Source organism: Mesoplodon mirus (assembly GCF_964341445.2).
Source record: "Mesoplodon mirus genome assembly, chromosome: 3".
NCBI classification, from domain to species: domain Eukaryota; kingdom Metazoa; phylum Chordata; class Mammalia; order Artiodactyla; family Ziphiidae; genus Mesoplodon; species Mesoplodon mirus.
Genome location: NC_138978.1, coordinates 75238638 through 75257996, shown reverse-complemented (window position 1 = coordinate 75257996; position 19359 = coordinate 75238638). Strand labels below are relative to the sequence as shown.

Below are 19359 nucleotides of genomic sequence, written 5' to 3'. Positions count from 1 at the left end.
GTGCTCCTCTCTCTCTCTAATTAAATGAGCAGACGAGACAAGAAGTCCCACTAACACTTTTCCGTGGAGATTACAAAGTCAAGTTCAATTGAAACTGGTGAAATGGTAATCAGAAAAACACCTCTGTCCACTAGACTGGCTAGTAGGATTTTTAAAGGGTGATATCATGTGTAGAAATGCTTTATACCCTGTTTTCATTATGCAAATGTTATTTATTAATACAATGGTAATATCTTAAAAGCCTTATTCTAGCTATAGCCTTAGTAAACCCAATTTTCTATTTCATGCTAAGAAAATAAGATAAAAAATTTAGTATTTTCCTTGCTTAATTACATGTAACCATTTGTAATTCAGTCATTTAAGGTTTATATGCTTCATGTCCTCTTAGGTAGGTCAGTACATAAACTTTTTCTAGATTGCATGGTGTTGCAGGTGACCTCTTTATAATGAAAGACTACTTTGGCACAAGAATAAAGGAAAAAAAGTCCTTTGATACATATGTCATTAATTAGGATGGAATGTTTTCTTCATTTTCTGATGTGTCTAGCTCTAACATTTAGTGTAGAGAGTCTAAGATGCCTATTCACTTCATTAGCACACAAGGGAACTATTTAAGCAATTTCCATTCACATTAATGAGTTACCCATGTAATTTCCCTTTTTCCCTGAAGCTCGGACATATGGATAGATAGAAAAGTTGTCAGGCCTAAAAGAAAGTTGAAACTTTAAAAAGTGAGGTCCAAACAACTGCTAAATAATAGTGCCCCACTTAGGTGGTCAAGAATTGGGAGGAGGGGGGAGAGTTCTGGATTCTGTGCAGCTTTACTGGCATATAAACAGGTTTCATTGAGGCTAAGAGCCAGACTTTGAAATTTCAAGACAGAAGGAGAGGCTGCATAAGAAATTATTTTTTCTAGTAGGTTACAAAAAACACTCAAAGGCTTCCCCCCCCCGCTCCCCCCGACCCCATTTCTATGCTCAGTATCTGTCTGCAAAGGCCAAAAACTTTGACACTTATTCCTTGGGAAATTAGAGAATTAAAGTCACTAATGACCTTTTAAATCTAAGTGCACTTGAATTTTCATCCTCTTAGTTTTATTTAATTATATCTATTAGAACAAATAACAATGGGGTTGAATTTTAAAAGCATTTTCTCTGCCTAAATATGCTTACTCAAGCAGTTAGAACCATGATTTTAACTAAATCATCTTATATTCTTAACAATTCATCCTGGCAGCACCCAGTAGTACATATCCAAGACTAAGTAGAACTTGTTCAAGAGAAATGTAACACAATGATTTTAAAATGTAATTGTTAATTAAAAAGCATAGCAAAATCTCTGTAAAATTAATATACAAACTCTATGAGGAAATAATGATGACCTCATCCTTTTTCTTTTAAGTTTATGCTTTGTGAAAAACATTTGACAGAAGGTATGAATATGTGATTATCTGCATGTATATAAAATGCTCATCTATGCAGAAAATATATAAAAACCAAAGTAATTACAAGGTTATACCTGTATAATGTTTAGAAAGTTAAGGTTCAGTGTTATTAAATAATACATGATACCTCATAAAAAATTTCTGCACACTTAATGGCTATTAACTGCTCTGCAATCCTATATAACCAAGACAATGGCAATCAAAATGGTATTTTATCCAAATAATACCCTCTGGTGTTGGTTTTGCCTAATGCCTATATTGCTGTGAATGTACATTATTATCTGTCAGTATTGCACATTCCACTGTCATTATCTCACAATTATAGCTTATCAGAACTGATGGAAGTAACAACACTATCATCTTGTCAGGACTGAAAACATAATAGTTTTCACTTTCACAACTCTATTTCTCTGTTCAGTTTAGTGACCAACTAGTAATAACAGAATAAAAAGACTACATTAGATATGCAGACAGGGAAAGGATGATACCTGGTGATAGGCATAGACATTTTAAACTTAAATGGTAGCTAAGATATTCTCCTAGGTTTAACATCTTCTTGTAATAGATTAAAATATTTCACCTTCAACTTTAATTTTTGAATCAGTTTTGCTGACTCCACTTAACATTAAATCAGGACAAAATAATAAGATGTAAGATATGAAATTGCTGGGTTTTAAGATCTTTCAAAATTACTCAGAAGACAACATTGATATTCATATTTTTGTATATCTTGTGCTTTTAAAATTTAGACCATTTATCCTTATATTCAATTTTGTTTTGAACCACTGCATTCCTTTTATTGAGCAAAGAACAAGATTATTTAACTTTTTATTTTTCTTGTATAGCCTTTGCACAAAGCATTTTTGTAGACTTCAAAGAAGAAATCTTAACATAAGTATCTAGTTTATAATATCCCCAAATTGACATTCAATAGATGATTGGTATTGACACATTTTACATGTGAAGACTGAGCTTCCTGACTTTCATCACAATTAATTTATGATTAAAATATAATGCTATTAATAATATTCCAGTTGTAACTTAAAATCTTCCCTATTATATGTATTATTTTCAAATCAAAGAACAAGTTAAGCAGAGCCTTTAAGTGTTTTCACTTACTTTCTTTTGGAGAGCACAGTGAAAGATGAAAATGAACACTCCCTGGAAAGCATTAAAGATGGTGAAGAGATAAGCCATCACAATAGTCTCCTCATTAATAAAAAGCAACCCAAATGACCAGGTTAGGCCGAGAAGACACAGAAGAGCGAAAGCGCCAAGCACCCAAGACCTGAAAAATGAAGTGAATTTCATTAACAGGTTCAATGAGAGAACAACACACATCACACTTAAATATTAACATATCAGTAGTAGCAGTTGACTTTATGTTCACATTCAAATTCAACAGCATTTTGGCTTTAACCTTTCATTGATTAAAGAAAGAACAATAGCATTTAGTACTGCAGTCTCCAGTGAAAACAGCAACAGCAGGTATGACCTTTTCTTACTCAGAATAAACAAGGTATGAAAACTATATTAAAATACAAGGTGTAAAACATCCCCCGTGACTTTATTGTCTTTTATGTGCATTTTGGTAAAAGAAATTAAGGAGTCCTTAATTAGTTTACTCCTATACTTTTATTCCTGTGGTGCACTCAAGACACTGAATAATGTGACACATACAGAAAGGTTAAATGGCAGATAATCACTTAACACCTAAACTTCACATTCTAAGAAACTAATCTTAGGTGATCCTAAGGTTTTATAACTGAAGCATGAAGAAGCCTAGCTGAAATGAGACAAAAACATGAGAACAACTTCAAAATAAAATAATTTGGGAGAGATTTCATCATGAATAGCTTAAGGAGAAAGGAACTGTAGAAAATAGGATGGAATGAGAGGATTTAAAGTCAGTGCATTCCATGTCTAACTAATGATCTTACTTGATAAATGGCTTATTATCTTCATAGCTAGAAAGCATTATAAGCAGAAAAGAGAAACAAAATTATTAGGCAGAATTAAAATAGAAAGTAATAAGAAAGCATTTATATATTTTATAAATTAGTCAAAATTAAGAAAGTCAAAATGCAGAGGCAAGCAATTAAAAAATAAAGGCATATTATAGTTTAAAATATTCTAGCAAATAAGATATTCCAAAATAATTATAAAAATTAAGGGCAATTCATGATATTGACGGATTTGTAAAAAATATAAATCATGCCATAAATTTGTTAATGTAGGGTTCTACCTTACCCAGGTAAGTCCGTATTATAGTAGCCATCACAAACACGGTAATTACTGGTGTAGATGAGAAGACAGAAAGAGGAAAAGGAAGAAAAGAGAGAGATGCTAAAGATTAGCTCTCTCTCTTACCATGCAACATGCAATGAAGCTGGCACTAACCTATCTAAAACTTTATCTAATTAAAAAAAAATTATCCTTACTATAGATCTGCCATTTTTAACATTAAAAATATTTTCCACATCCCATTATAACCAACTTGAACAATACCTCCTCAAATTTTAAATTAACTCATATTTTAAAAAATTACTCTGAAAATGCTTTTATAAGATGACTTGATGAATCAACAGCTATCAATTTTTTGTTAATTAGATAACATTTTTTCCATTGATAGGATATTGCAGTTTTTTTCAACACTGAAATAAAGTAAACATTTATTTAATTATCATGAAAACAACAGACAATCTCCAAGTTAACAATAGTAATGGAGTAAATTCTCTTAGGAAAATAGGATTAGAAGTAGAAGCTGCTCAGAATCCTTAATAAATCAAAAAGTCATTCAACAAAACAAACTTAATATAATCATATCAGTCATGCAAACAGGAACATCATTTTGAATTGCATTTTAAATTCAAATGAAATTGCTACAGTGATATGGAATTTCCACAAAGCCACTGAAACAATTTCTTGGCTTTAGATCAAGACAGAAATTATTACCTAATTTTTGACCAATGTCTGTGACATGGTAACAGTGAGACTCAACCTTGATCAGTAAAACTTCATTCTGAATAATTTCTACAGGTGAAAGATGGTATTCATGTATTCCCTGTGGAGAATACCTTTCACTTAGTTTGTCAAGCAGTAAAATTAAAATATGAAATACTTACTTAATGTTTTCCAACCTGCTAGAATCTGGTTTCAATGTGTTTGAGTGCTTCACCATTTTGCACAATGTGATCACCAGGAAGATAATATTTAGCTGTTACAACAAATAAAGAATTAGATCATTATGACAAAAAGTAAAAATTAATACATTTTTTCAAATATATTTAATGGGTTAATGCAGTTAAATATGAATAACACGAGTATATGGTAGACACTGATTCAATTCTAGTTTATTTATGCTATGATCAAGTTGAGTCTAGATAAAAAAATACTCTGGCTACGTATGATCGATTTTTTAATAGATCATTTGACATGAAATTGAAACCTCATTAAATCAGTATCATGTGGTGATGATCAAATAAATTAGACAGCCTAAATTAGTTTCTTTAGCCAGAAGTACTCCAGGGCCTAAAAACCATCTAATGAAAACACAGAAGTGAATTCCTTAGAAGGGGCATTTACATCATGCAGCTTATAATGGAAAGATCCCTGAATTTGGAACCCTAAGACTTAGTTGAGAGTCTAGTTCTTGATTTTGACTGATTAAATGAGGAAAAATAACATTTGCATACTCTTTTTGTAAGGTAATGGTAAAGATCAAATGAGATAAAATATATGAAAAATGTTAGCTGGTTATATAAAGTAAGATAAAATTTAAAATATATAAATGTATTTGCTATTTAAGTGTTAAAGACCATCATTTCTTTCTTCCTGATGTCTCTATACTGTATGGAAGTAGGTCCAAAGGCTGTTTTGAGTCCCTCTAAACACTCAGTTGTACAAAGAATGTAGATGCAACAAGTGCCAACTGGGGAAGATAGAACCTGACATGGAAGCACAGTCTGGCAGGTCAACTTGAGAGAACTCAGAAGATAAGAGTTGTGTTTTGACTGAGGAAAGTTAAAGGTTTGTAATTTGCATTTGCTTCTACGGAAGCCTGGCAGAATGCTGGATGGAGTGAAGGCAGTTCCACTTTCATGCTCTAAAAATAAAACTATGCTAAATCGCTCCTGGATTTTTTTGACCTTTTATTTACTTCAGATTATTACTTTAAAAAAGACAAAATGAAGTTATTTTGTGAGGATTAAGTGATTTAGTGAAGGCACAAAGAGTATATTCAGAAAAGGACCCGTTTATATGTAGAGATGAAAGCAATTCCTTGGTAGTAAATAATCGACATAACTTTGTTACAGTAACGTGATTATTTTTACTGAGTCACAATACCATCTGATAAAATGATAACATTATTTTCCTCATTCATCACCACTTCTGATTTTATAATTAGGAAAAATGATGTAAGGCAATAAAGAAAATTTCCAAGTCCTTCCTAACGAGTTTAAGGAACAAAGCAAAGGCTTTAAGCCGTGTATCAGTCATTTTGTCTACTGTGCCTTGTTATTTCTCTTAGATGTAGAATTTCCTCTTAAGGACTAAAATAGGCATAATTTGCAAGTGCTGGCAGACAGCATTCCATTAATTACTTGAGGACAAAAGAAGCTCTTTGCTTAAAAAAGTACTTAAAAATTAATTTCTTAAAATACTTGTCTAGAGAAAAAGTAAATAGGTAAAAAAAAAATGTCTAGTTTTATATTCTGAAGATTATAAAGTCCAGTTGGTCATACATAAGTAAAGGCTTACATTTTCAGGAATATTACAATATGATTCATTTCATTCAACAGATATTTATTGACCTTACTGCTCCACACAAGAATGTGCTTATTGTATAGGGATAAGACACAAATTTTCGCCTTTGAGAAATTAGGGATATCTTTCTGATAGTACAATGAATACGTAATTTGATTTTAAATAAGCATGGTACAGTTTATCTCTAATTTTTTTAAAGGCAAAATCAGTAGTGCTTTTACTTTTCATTTTATATAACAGTAAGCCTTAAATAGGACAATTTAAGAATGGTTAAAAACAAGTACTCCAAATAATCCTAAAAACAAACAAACCAACCAAAACCCATATAAGGAAACAAAGTAGTTACAACACTTATGTAAGAATGGCTGCCTTAACAGATTCAGAATCAAAATCTTTTGAACCTCCTGACCCTTCTTTTTGAATGTCCTGATAAAACTGTTTCTTTCTTTTATTACAAACTTCAAGACCTAGGGTTGCCGTCTACCCCAACACCTTTTGTTAAATAATTTTCTGAAGCACAAAAGGGCCACAATTTGGAGCTCATTATTTTCTAAGCATATTACTTATCCCCTCAGGAATAAAATAATAGTAGTGGTAGGAGTACATTCAAGGAAAGAAAAAAAGTTATTACCCACCACAATGTCTAAACCACAAGGCAAGTAAAGAATGTGAATGTGAAAACAATGTGGATGTATCAAGTATTATGCTATAAAAAGAAAATGAGTACAAAATGTGAACTCGTGGGGGTTACATCCATCCAAACAGATTTTTCAATGAAGAAAAACCAGGCAAAAAAAAAAAAAAAAATCAGTTACTTAAGAACTAGCTCATTTTCCAATAAAATTGAAATGAAAATGAAGTGTACCTATGTAAAAATAGAATTAAAGCTTAAATATGATACAAAGACATTTGTTTCTTGTTAAGACAGAACTAACCAACTTGAAAATGCCACAGAAAACATTTCATTTAATCCTTAAAAAACAGTGTTAGATGCATCTCTCCTCACCCTACTGAAGTTTTTAATGTTATATACGTGTTTAGTTTTTCTTCCTAGCTACAAAGATAATACAGTCACAAGATATAAAGTTCAGAAAATTACAGGAAAAAAAATACCCTGCCCACAACGTATAATCCTATCTCCAGAGGTAGTAGGTAGCACTTGGATAACCATTTTACAAATCTGTGATGTTAATTATCTTGCCAAAGACTACTTAGCTACTGTAATGTCAATGCTGAGATTCAATATACTGTCTTCTGGCTCCATGGCCCAGTCTTGTCAACAAAATTAACCAGTTTATTCTGGTTGAGAAAATTAGGAGTCTTCTAAACAAACCAAAGATATACTAGTTTTGTATTTTTTTTAAAAAAGTTTCCACTTCTATAAAGAGTAATTTAATTTACCACTCAATCAGAGATGACCAATGAGTTGAAGATATAATATTAAATTAATTAATACATAGAACACACTATCAAAGAAATCCTAAATGACATACAAAGGTGTGCTCTTCAAATGATTTCCACTTGATGGGCTTGCCATAATAACCAATTCTCCATTTCCTTTGCAAAACACTACCATCCCATAATTAGCAAATAGCTAAAACGTCCACACACTTCTATTCCTACTAGCCAAATTGTACTTTGAACAGTTATTTGTGTTTTCTTAATCCTGTCTGTGCTAGTTATATTCATACACAGCTAAATATCACACAAACCCATAAAACCCGAGTGGGGAAAGAAAGCTATTGTTTCTAGTATATTTAAAATCAAATGTTTCAAGAAGATGTTTTAAAAGTGAGTCTCTTTAAAAACAACTTAAAACCCTAGAAAAATAATCATAAAACCACAGAAGGACTCTTGCAGTCAGACTGTTTCACAAGTGTCTATGAATTCTCCAATTTACAGAAACTGAAAATAAAACTTTAGCCAACGCACTAATGGTTAAGTTGCCAAGAAATTTAGTTAAATCCAACACTAATTTAGTCTTTGAAATACGACGACGATATATAATTACTGAGGCAATGGTATCTTTAATAGGAGAAAATAACATCATTGTAAGACAAAGTAATTACGAAAAAATGTATGCAAGACTTATTGTGAATCACAGCATAAGAGCAAAAACTGCTAAGCGTGAGATATTTTTCTTTTCCTCAACTCCACATTAAAAAATGTTACTAATACAAATTATTTACCAAAAAACATCTATTATTTAGGTATTGAACATTTTAATACATTGCCACCAAAATATATGTGAGTGAAATATTTTCTGGAATTAAATAGAACACTTACTGAAGTGTTAACAAATTCTTTAAACTGTGGTTTTAAAGTTCTCTGATTTTCTCCAGTGTCTAAAAATGTAAATGCTAATTTTTAGTTTCATGGATAAATACTGTTCCTATGATCTTTTTCAGGAGGCAATATACTATAATAAGAGTTATAATTCTGTATAATAAAACATTTCAATAGATTTTCTTCTTTTCTCTTCTACTCTTGTTCTCTTAAAATGTAACTATGGGAATCAGAACAAGAAATAGAGGGGGCAAAAAAAATCTTTGATAAAATCTATTGTCCAAAATAGTCACTTGAAGACTGAAAACCTTAGTTTCAAATGACGTACTGAGTTCTTTCTTCTTATCATTTTCCCTATGGCATAAATGGCTCTTTCTAGCCATATACTTCTGGGCTTCTTTTTTTGTTCTGGTTAGAGTAAGCAATTTCTTTCTCCTCACTTTTATTTCTTCCCAATTTATTTTTCTGCATTTGGTATGCATTTAAAAAATAAAGAAATCACAACCATCAATGCAGAATTCTCCCTATTTCTCACTGGAAGGCAGGCAAAAAGGGTGAGAAGAACTGTCTCCACCATCCAACTGCTGTTCTTTTCCCTTTAAGTCCAATGCAGCCATTTTTTGCCCTCTTGTTTTTTGTTTCTTTCCAACATAAATGTTACTAAGTTTAAACAGAGTATTTTGGGATAGGTTGAAAGGTGCTATGCATCAATGAGAAAGGAAAAAGATGGAGTTACAGCTATGTACATAAAGACTGTCTACAGCTGGTATACATGTCATTAATCATTCATGTAGAAGCCTCTAGTAAGTACAAGTTAATAGGATTGTGTTACATGTTGTATGTCAACTCACCAGTCTAAATGCCCATACTGAAGATTAAGGTTGAAGATGAGGCAACTCATCCAGGAATTAATCAGATTTTAACTCTGCTCTGTGTGTGTGTGTGTGTGTGTGTGTGTGTGTGTGTATACAGGTAAATAGGTAGATGGGTACCTCTTAACAGAATTCTATGTGAAAGAGTGAGACCAAATTAAAAAGAAAAGAATTTTCCTATTCAGCTAAAAAGAGTTAAATCACTAAATGGGGCATTCTTTCTCTTTCAATAACAAATAATACTCTTCTATCTATCCCCAAAAATAATTTCATAAATTACCGTTTAAGTAATCTGCCAGTGTAATTTGCTGATAAAATTAATCACTACTTGATGATATGGCTTAGCTAATCCTCACCCATATTGATGAACATGAAAATACAAAGAGTTTAAAGAAAGAAAAAGGTACCATAGATTATAGGAGTGCACAGTTTGTTTTATAGTAATCGACCTGCTCAATTGAATCATATCCATTTGAGCTTAGCAGCTTAAAATTCATTCCAAAGCTTGCCGTCCTGACATGGATATGATAAGACACAAGAACAGAAACACCACTCTGAAGTAACCTAACTGAACTGCACATGTTCTGACCCTTTTTGTCCTCCCTAGAGCTTTTGCTACCTGGCAAATGCAACTCTAAAACTGCACTTGTATCTCCAGATCTTTGCTGTTAGCCAAGCAGAAACCTATTTCTCCCTGGGACTAGCAGCCAGAGAGGTGTTCTCTGAGGAAGACTTCTAAGTGAGTGTGTGAGCTGAACTCTTACTGAACTGAATTAATTATTAACGATGCAGATGGAGCTGTCCAAATGATAAGAACAGCTCCTGACGTGTCATGATCCAAGCTTTCATTAAACCATTTCAGGCATACTAATGGTTTCCCACTGCTCATTACTTACAAGCACTTTTCTCATAGATATAATAACTTTAGTGCCTGTAGGCAAGACATTCTATAGAAATACAGAAGTAGGAAGTTTTATCTTCCATAACATGTTTTTTTCCTTCATTGAAAATTATGAAAAATGTACACTTATTTAATACTACTAAGTTATATGATTTCAATTCAGAAAAGCTGGAAATGCAAAACTATGCTTTCTAGGAATATCAATAGGTACTTTTTGTTATTCCTTAAAAGGACAGTATATAATATAATTTATATTGTATAAATTTTTAAACTGTGTCTGAACTGACTTTTAAATGACCTATATCATCATAAGGATATATACAGGTAAATATATTAATACTCAACAAACATGTGCTGTACAATCACATATCTCACTTTAGGTTACATTTGAGATAATGTTTTACACTTCAATACCACTCTGTCTTTCTGTGTTGGGACGATTAGAGGGCAAAGCAATTGCAGGAGAAGAATTACTCCCAGGATCTGTACTGTGATTGCTACCTGCTGTTTTGTTTTGTTTTGTTTTTAAGTTGGGAACACCAAAGCCCTTCACATCTCAACGTAAATGACTTGGTAAAGGATAATAATGACAAGACTAAAAAATAATGGTAGGCTCTTGCTATAAAAGGGCAATATAATAAAACGTCCTTTACCTCTTTTCTTACTGGAAGCTGAGTATATGAACATTAACTCCTTTCGCCCAGTGAAATGTTTTTTAATACTCTAAAGTCAGTATTTATCTTCAGAGATAGAAAATAAACAAAACTGCAGTAGGAGAGAAGTATAGATCAAATATCCATAAAATGATTTTTACAATTTTCAAAGTATCAGTATGTTCGGCCAAGGGGTCAGGGAAAAAAAAAAGCTTGAGTCTTTAAGGAGCATACCCCTTTATATCAGCTGTTTGTCATTTAATTCAAGATAGGCTTAGGTTGTGTTAGCATAAGTAAGCCAAGAACAAAAAATTGGGACAATCATCTGGATTGAATAATTCTGATGAGAAATCAGCTTTCCTAAGAACACTTGAGAGTGTTTTACTGGTTCGATTCGTACAGGCATTCATCTCAAATTTTCATTTTGCTTTCATAAGTAATTGTATAAAAGAATTCATTTTAGTGACAAAAGTAGTTTTAAGTTTCCTTGAACTACTAAAATTTTTTCTTAATTTTACTTAAGTACTAGTAACTATAATTGTAATACTATTAACCGTAGAAATATCTTAATAAGCTTACTTGTGTCACCTTTTTTAAAGAAAAAACAACCTTAATAGGAATAAACAGTTATAGGCAATATATAAACTTGATTGTTTCATTTTCAATCTTCTAATGGTCAATAACACTTATTTGTAACAGCATGATGCTAAAACCGAGTGAAAAGTTTTAAATCCAAATATTTTAGCTTTTTAAAAAAATTTCAACTATATTTGAAACATTTGACTAGTGATAATTTAAGTTAAAAAATACCTTAATGTCATTATACTTAAGTTGTATCAGGTTTATTTTAAAATAAAATTTCTTAGAAACCAATATTTTTATTTGGTATTTTAAGTCTTAGAAAAGTAATTTTATTTCTAATGAGTTTAAAATTTATTTAATATTTATTTATTATGCTAAGCTTAAAAAAACCTTTTTTGTGCCCTAAAAAGAATTTAGGGTGTGGACATTTATTTAAAAGTACTAAATTACTATGTGGAAATGAAGATAATAAATATTAAGCTAATGTTCTTTTACTTCCATAAAACATTCAATTCATAAATGCTACACAGGCTTGGTGCAGAGCTAATACTATAGATTTTAAAGATATAACTTCCTGAACTAAACCTCTTAACAAAAAATTCCACTACTCAAAACCAAAATATACTATACATATCAGTTATTCCTTTCTAATTATCAAACTACTTTAAAATCATACAATCTGGGCCTCCCTGGTGGCGCAGTGGTTGAGAGTCCGCCTGCCGATGCAGGGGATACGGGTTCGTGCCCCGGTCTGGGAGGATCCCATATGCCGCGGAGCGGCTGGGCCCGTGAGCCATGGCCGCTGGGCCTGCGCATCCGGAGCCTGTGCTCCGCAACGGGGGAGGCCACAACAGTGAGAGGCCCGCATACCGCAAAAAAAAAAAAAAAAAAAAAAAAATCATACAATCTTAACATAAAGATTAAGACCTGACATTTTTGCAAATTAAATTACAAATGAGGAAAAAGTATTTCTTAAAGGAAAGAGTAGTTTTAAAAATAGTACTAATTAGCAAGTGTATAAACTCTCAATAGATATCAAATGTAAAATATACTACACAATTTTAATCTGTAAGCTAGACATGCTTATAAATCTTTGAATGCACAGATAAATTAACAGTAAAACAAATTGTCCCTGTTTCAATTGTATTGCTAAAGCAGCAAGCTAAAAATGAAGGAAAAATAAAGTCTGCTTACTAGAATAATGAAGGTAACAGGTCCAATGAAACTCCATATGAAATAGTTATCAACATGAAGCCAGCAACTATTATGAAAAGAAAGAATATTAAGTAGCTTCAATGGATGCTCAACATCACAAGTAAAGCAAAATTTTAAAGATCTAACAAGCAAAAGTATCTTTACACTTACCTTTGAAAATTAATTTATCATGGGCAAGAACAATTTGAATAATTCTACTGTTCTTCACTTTAGGTTTTAAATTTGATAAAGACATATATAGTTATGCTTATATGGGGAAAACAATAACCCCCCCCCTCCGACCCCAATCCTGATGGTTAAGACCTCTGACTTTACTAAGAAAAACGTGAAACTTGGTATTGGTATTCCGAATTGTCTCATTCTTTAAAAGTTCTTATCTTCAAAATTTGCCTTTGGATCTATATCTGAGCTAAAATGTTTAACCCTATGGAACATAAGAGATTAAAAAAATAAGTGTTCAGATGTAATGTTTGTTGCAAAATAGTATAGCACAAATATAACACCTCAACTGGGAATGGATGAATACTAGAAAAAAAAAATCAAAGTACAGAATTCATACTGTATTAGAGTAAATGATGCATAAACTTATTAATACAGATTTTACTTAGTGGTTCATTTTTCATGTAACATCAAATCCCCAATGAATTTCTTTTATTTGTCTTTCATCATCTGTGTAGTCAAAAAGCTTTCTTTAGTCCAAAGAATCTTTATATAACTAATTTTATCAAAGGAAAAAATAAACAGAATTGGAAAGCAAATTCATGCCTCTAGCAAATAAAATCCTTAGAAACATGGTCTACCTTCTGTCACTTTCCATAAATATATTTTTTTATAAATGAATGACAGTGACTTATTTTAATCCTTTCAAACTGCCTGATAAAATATTATCAAAGTAAAACATATGGGCTGGAATGTGGTACTGTCACAACTCAGAACGAGAGTTACCTAGAGGGTCGGCTGCACATAGAGAGCTAATGAAACATTAGTTTAAAAACTGAATAGTTAAACCTGTCAGATGCTTTAAGTTCAGAAGAATTTTTACCTAATATCTTTCTAAGGCCAAAAAGTTATTTACTTTTTCAATTTGTTAGAGGTCAATCTTTTGTGTTAAAAAGAAAGTCCATAATTTAGAATCTGCCTTGCCAGAGTACAAATCCTCTCAACCTAGAAAATTACAAAAGACTTGATTGTAACTTGTGCATGGCATGCCCATTTTCTTACCAGTAAGGCTTTCAGATGCTATTTTAGTCTGTCAGGAACCCTCACTGACAGCTAACAGGCTATAAAAAGTTATTCACTTGAAAAACACTCAGGTCACTTGCAATTACTTACGCTTTTTCTGTTCCATAGCTCTTATAGTCAATAGCAGCTGAAACGCCAACCACTGTGGCAGGAAACAAGTAACCGGCAACATAGTAATATTTCTTCCTTGAATATTCACTTTCAAACACTTCAACTAACATCAGATAGAGCTGCACACCTTCTAGGCACATCCAAGCAAAAGCAGCCAGAAAGAAAAAGTGTAGAAGTCCTGCAAATATTGGGCATGCTATCTATAAAGGAAAGAAGAAAAAAACACAAGAGAACACAGGAATATAAACAGCCCACTCTAAAACTAAACAATGTTCACCGATAGTACTCACTACTGTCTTTAAGATACACCATTATTTAGAGAAAATTACTGCTTCTTAAAATTTTTTTTTCCATAAATGAAAATACTGCCAAATTTGGCTTAATGCTTATGGAGTGTAATGCTAGGTGTGCTAGAAATATCATCATTGTAAGACATTATTATTTATAGCAAAAGTAAATGCAAATAAGAAAACATATTAATTTCTCTTCCGGAACTATTCATTTTTAAATCTGAATATTCTACTTGTAGATAAGTTGCTTTACAAGTCTTTAGAACAGTTGTTTCCAAATATATTATTTCTATTTTTTTCTATTACAGAATTTTTTAAAATTTGCTTTAATGATAACTATCCCAGCTCTAATTACTTAACATCATTTTCTTGTTATATGTGGAACATTCTCAAATTCATCCCAGAGCAGATGAATACAGAGTAAAACATTAATTAATTATTAAGTTCTCTTTGTGACACTGAGACCTCATGATGGTGAATAAATGGCTCAGAATATGAGGACATGATCACTAGTTAGAATGACTATGTAAACAAAATGAAAAATTGAAAAATCGGATCTTTTCATTTTAGTATACCCAGCATTCTTCTATTCAAATTACGTGTTTTAATAACAACCCAGAAAAATGCAACTGTACCTTAATACAAGAAATGAATTAACTCATAATAATATTACTTAATGATTGGGTTGCGTTTTATTACAAATTATCCTTCAGTATTGCCATGTCAATTATTGTAAGTTAAAAGGTCAAATATTAACAGCAGCATAAGTGGATGTTATAATAATAATTCTCAGAGATCCAAAGTCAACAAATGGAAGGAGTACTTACCATGTATTTTGTCTTATCAATGCCTATTAGGAAAATAAATTCAGCAATGAAAAGGTTGATACAAAGGTTCTTGTGAATAGTATTACGGTCACTCTGTAGACCACGGAAAAAGCAGAAGGTGAAGATGCAGATAGCCAGACAAACAAGGGAAATGACAATTCCCACCCAGGTGATGACTGTAAGAAGTAATTCGTGAACTCCATCTTTGTACTGAAAATTAAAAAAATGAGGAACTTTAGTATTCCTGCGGTATATTAACTAAAGGTAAGATAGGTTTCACATGTGATAGCTCAACTTTTAATACTAAACTCTCTGAATATTCATGTGTGTTCAAACGGGGCTCAATACTAAAAAAAAATTTATGATCAAATAACAGTTCAGTATTATCTTATTGATTTTTATATTCGAAGAATGATCTATGAAAGTAGATTTTACCTAGAAAATTATGACCAAAATAATTACTTACATAAACATATAGAAAACATTTTACAATAGATTAAAGACTACTTAGTTATTTCAAAATAATTGGCATTTTAATGACTTGCCAGGCTAACAAGTAGTCAAATTTTAAGTTTTAATTTTCCCCTTGAGTTTTTATATTATATAGATATATATTAAAAGTTAAGCACATAATAGATCTGAGAGCTTTCATGTTATAGTTCTTAAATATTTTTATCTCCTGGCTTATATTCTCTTAATCACAAGAAGAAATGAATACTAAGAAATATTCTGGAAGCCATTCTAATCTTTCAAAATCTGCAGTCTGGCACAGTGTGCAAAGTCGTTAGGAAATTTAAAACAAAAGTTTTGAAATGAGATTCAAACATTCAAGATGGTGAGGGCATGTTAAACTTTAGAGCCCTCTGTCTCCTTCGCATAACCTATTGCTATTCATTTTTTAAATCCCTGACCGCCTCTGCCTGACACCTGCCCAAAGAGGAAAAACTTAGAACGAGTCTATAAAGCACGATTTTGAGATGTAGCAATAAATATAGTGTCAAGACTTCCTAAAATATATGGACAATGTAGAAGCAATTAGAAATCCACATTACTTTGTTTGCTTTTTAGTTACGATAAACACCCAAAGAAGGGACTACTACACAAGCTGTTTTGAATCTCTGAGGTTTTTCCTCTGCTACTAATTAGAAGTGCAAATACTTACTGCAATTCCCCTGTGGGCCATGAGGATTGCAAAATTGGTTAGGTGGCTGCACGCACACGTTGTACGAGTTTTATTAGTGTCAACCAGCTTGCAGCCCTGGGTAGACCAATATCCCATCATAGTTCTCTCTGAGTAGTTCCAGAAGGAGCAGTTTGCATTGAAATAATTGTCAGGCTGGGAAATAAAATGACAAGATAAAATTAGGATTTTACACTCTAAGATGGCAATAGCAATTGTTTAATATGTGTAAAAGGTAATTTAGATTAAACTTTTCATTGTTTCGGACTATGAAGTTTTTCATCAGCAGAACTGTAGACTATGTTATACAAGGCAGATATCTAACTTAAAAGTGGTTTTATAGTCCAAAACACTCTAAAGTGTACTCTAAATTACCAAAGACCCATTTTACACAATTACAATTTCCATCTTATGATTTTACATACTGATGGTACATCAGAATCATTTTTTTTTTTCTTTTCTGACAAAATTAAAGCCATGAATTTGTTCTGAGAAAATTCTGTAAGGACCAAGTGTTTTCAAATCTATTTTGTTTGGGGCCCATTTTTGCTCTAAATGACCCAATAGACACAATTTGAATCCTGTAGTTAGTATGTCAAGCTCTTAAGAGAGTAAAGCAACTGCAGAAGATATAAGAAGAGAATAGCCACACAAATGTACTGTTCACAAATGAATTCTGGAGATTCACGTGGCTATCTATGGGCACTTATTCTCTCTACTATAACAACAGCCAAATTCTGCAGACAATCTTCCAACACAGTGGTTTTAGCTACCAACTTGCATTCTAAGGCACAGCAGAGGAATCGCATCTCTTCAATTCTATATTTTTAAAAACACAGGGCTTGATAACAATTGTGTTTATATGATCTGTAAAACAAACAAACAAACCAAAAAGACCTGTCATACTAAAAAGGCAGAGCGATCATGCTGCTAAGGTAACAGTTAATTTTCATTCTAAAACAAATTATAGTCATTTACATTTTCCTGTTGATTACTGAATTAGCTTTCATTAAGAATACACTTAAATTCTAATAATCACTGAACCAGGCTCATTTAATTTTATGTTCACAGACTTAAATAAACTTGTGTCTCTGACCTAGTTCAACATTTGAAATTCAGATGGGAAGGTCTTTTCTTTCCTCTCTGCCATTTCCCCATTCCCCCTCTCTCTATCTCTAGCATGTTAGTTTTGCTTTCCTTCCTCACTGGTTTTATAACCTTCCAATACTTCATTAGCATACATAACTTACATCAATGTGTGGTAGGGTAAAAAGCACAGGATCTGTCAAGTATACTCGGCTGGATTCTTTATTGATTGAAACTGAAATGACATGGGAATTCACTGCAATGGTGCTATTTCGACCAATAAAGTCAGCACCCAGTTTTATGGTTGCATTTTCTGTACTAAGGAACTGTCCCAGACTCCGGTAAATGATGAACACCAACTTTGCAAGACCTAGGAAGGTAAAAAGTCATATGTCTTTACAGAAAATATGCTTCTGAATAAGATAAGATACAATAAAATACGAATAAAATGAAACAAAGCCTTATGGAATCTTTATTCAGATTGTTTACTGGGAAAGAGAAGGCATTACTTTAAATCTGCTTATAAATGCTAAGCTGTATTTGTTATATTAGGAGTCAAACACTCAGCATTTTAGAATAGGTTTAACTGAACAAAAACCCTATCAATTTTTAAAAGACTTTGTTCCATCTTACCATTCCTGCTGTTCTGTTTGACGGTATTCGCAGAGAGTTGGATTGAGCTGCCTGCCCCTTTGATGCCCAGAGGAAATTTGAAGTCTTGGACCTGTCCTTCTGTACTGAGCACTGCAACTTCCAGAACTGGATGAGGCAGAAGATAAAGGATGGGGGAAAATGGGGTATTCTCTAAATTCAACTACAAAGAGGCAAATGATAATTGCAAAGAAACCACTGTTTTCCTTTTGTTCTATGTAAAAAACTTTAGTGTTCAAGTACAACAAAATCATGAACAAACAACTTATTCTAAGAGGTCTTAAACTTTACTACTCTAAAAATTTTGGTGTAATCATTTTAACATTTTCTTCATAGTTTTATATCTTTTGTCAACTAATTCCAGTCTTTTAGCCTACGAATATGAAGTGTCTGATTTATAGTATACGACTATCAAAGTTTCATTTAAATCAGTAAGTTAAACAAAAATATTTCAAAATGATTTTTGACTCTATGTTAAGTAATTTTCAATGACCATCACTTGGTAATGGTAAAACAAAATATGAAGTATAAATGTGAATGCCTTTATTGCATGTAGACATCTAGTTCTATGTACATAACACATTTTAATACATAAGATTACATAAGATCAATTTTGAAGTAATAGGTTTTCTCTAGTTTCTAAAAGTAGGGAGCCCAGCACAGCATTATTTAAGAGAAAATGTCTGGCATTATGTTCAAACTTCCCATTAATTCTCACTAGCAATTATCAATTTTTACATATTCAAGTTGGGCAAAATAGGACCTGTGGGCCAAATCTGGCCTGCCACTTGTTTGGGTAAATTAAGTTTTACTGGGACACAGCCATGATTACCCATTAACATATTGTCTATGGCTGTTAAGTATTTGCAGCTTAGACCACATGGCCTGCAAAGCTTAAAATGTGTACTACTTGGACTTTTATAGAAAAAGTTTGCCAATCACTGCAGTATAATCCAAAGTTCAAAAATTCAAATGAAGTAGCAACACTGGAAAACATGTAAGAAAAACAAGACAATACATAAGCATTAAGAACATTTATGTGATCAACAAGACCAATGCCGTTTAACTTTGTTTAAAAAATATAATAGTAACATCTTCAACATAAATGCTGTCTACTGTAACTCTAATAAGACTGCAATACTTTATATCAGCATATGATTATTTAAAAGAATGAAAAAGTATCATTGTTTCCACTAAACTATTTCATATTAGTAATTAGAATGTGCCATTTATTGATGAAATGAGAGGAACT

The 19359-nt window shown here is 32.1% G+C and overlaps 1 protein-coding gene across 11 annotated transcripts in view; it reads right to left on the bottom strand.

The window, feature by feature from the left end:
- Nucleotides 1-19359, bottom strand: part of ADGRL2 (adhesion G protein-coupled receptor L2) — a 180412-nt gene that overhangs the window by 8248 nt on the left and 152805 nt on the right. For all 11 annotated transcript variants that reach the window (XM_082613693.1, XM_082613688.1, XM_082613685.1 and 8 more), the window contains 8 exons: nt 18090-18215; nt 17621-17826; nt 16353-16526; nt 15191-15400; nt 14053-14273; nt 12700-12766; nt 4570-4661; nt 2564-2732 (listed from right to left, as the gene is read on the bottom strand). In XM_082613693.1, the coding sequence (XP_082469819.1) occupies nt 2564-2732; nt 4570-4661; nt 12700-12766; nt 14053-14273; nt 15191-15400; nt 16353-16526; nt 17621-17826; nt 18090-18215 (1265 nt within the window). The remainder of the gene's footprint in view (nt 1-2563; nt 2733-4569; nt 4662-12699; nt 12767-14052; nt 14274-15190; nt 15401-16352; nt 16527-17620; nt 17827-18089; nt 18216-19359) is intronic.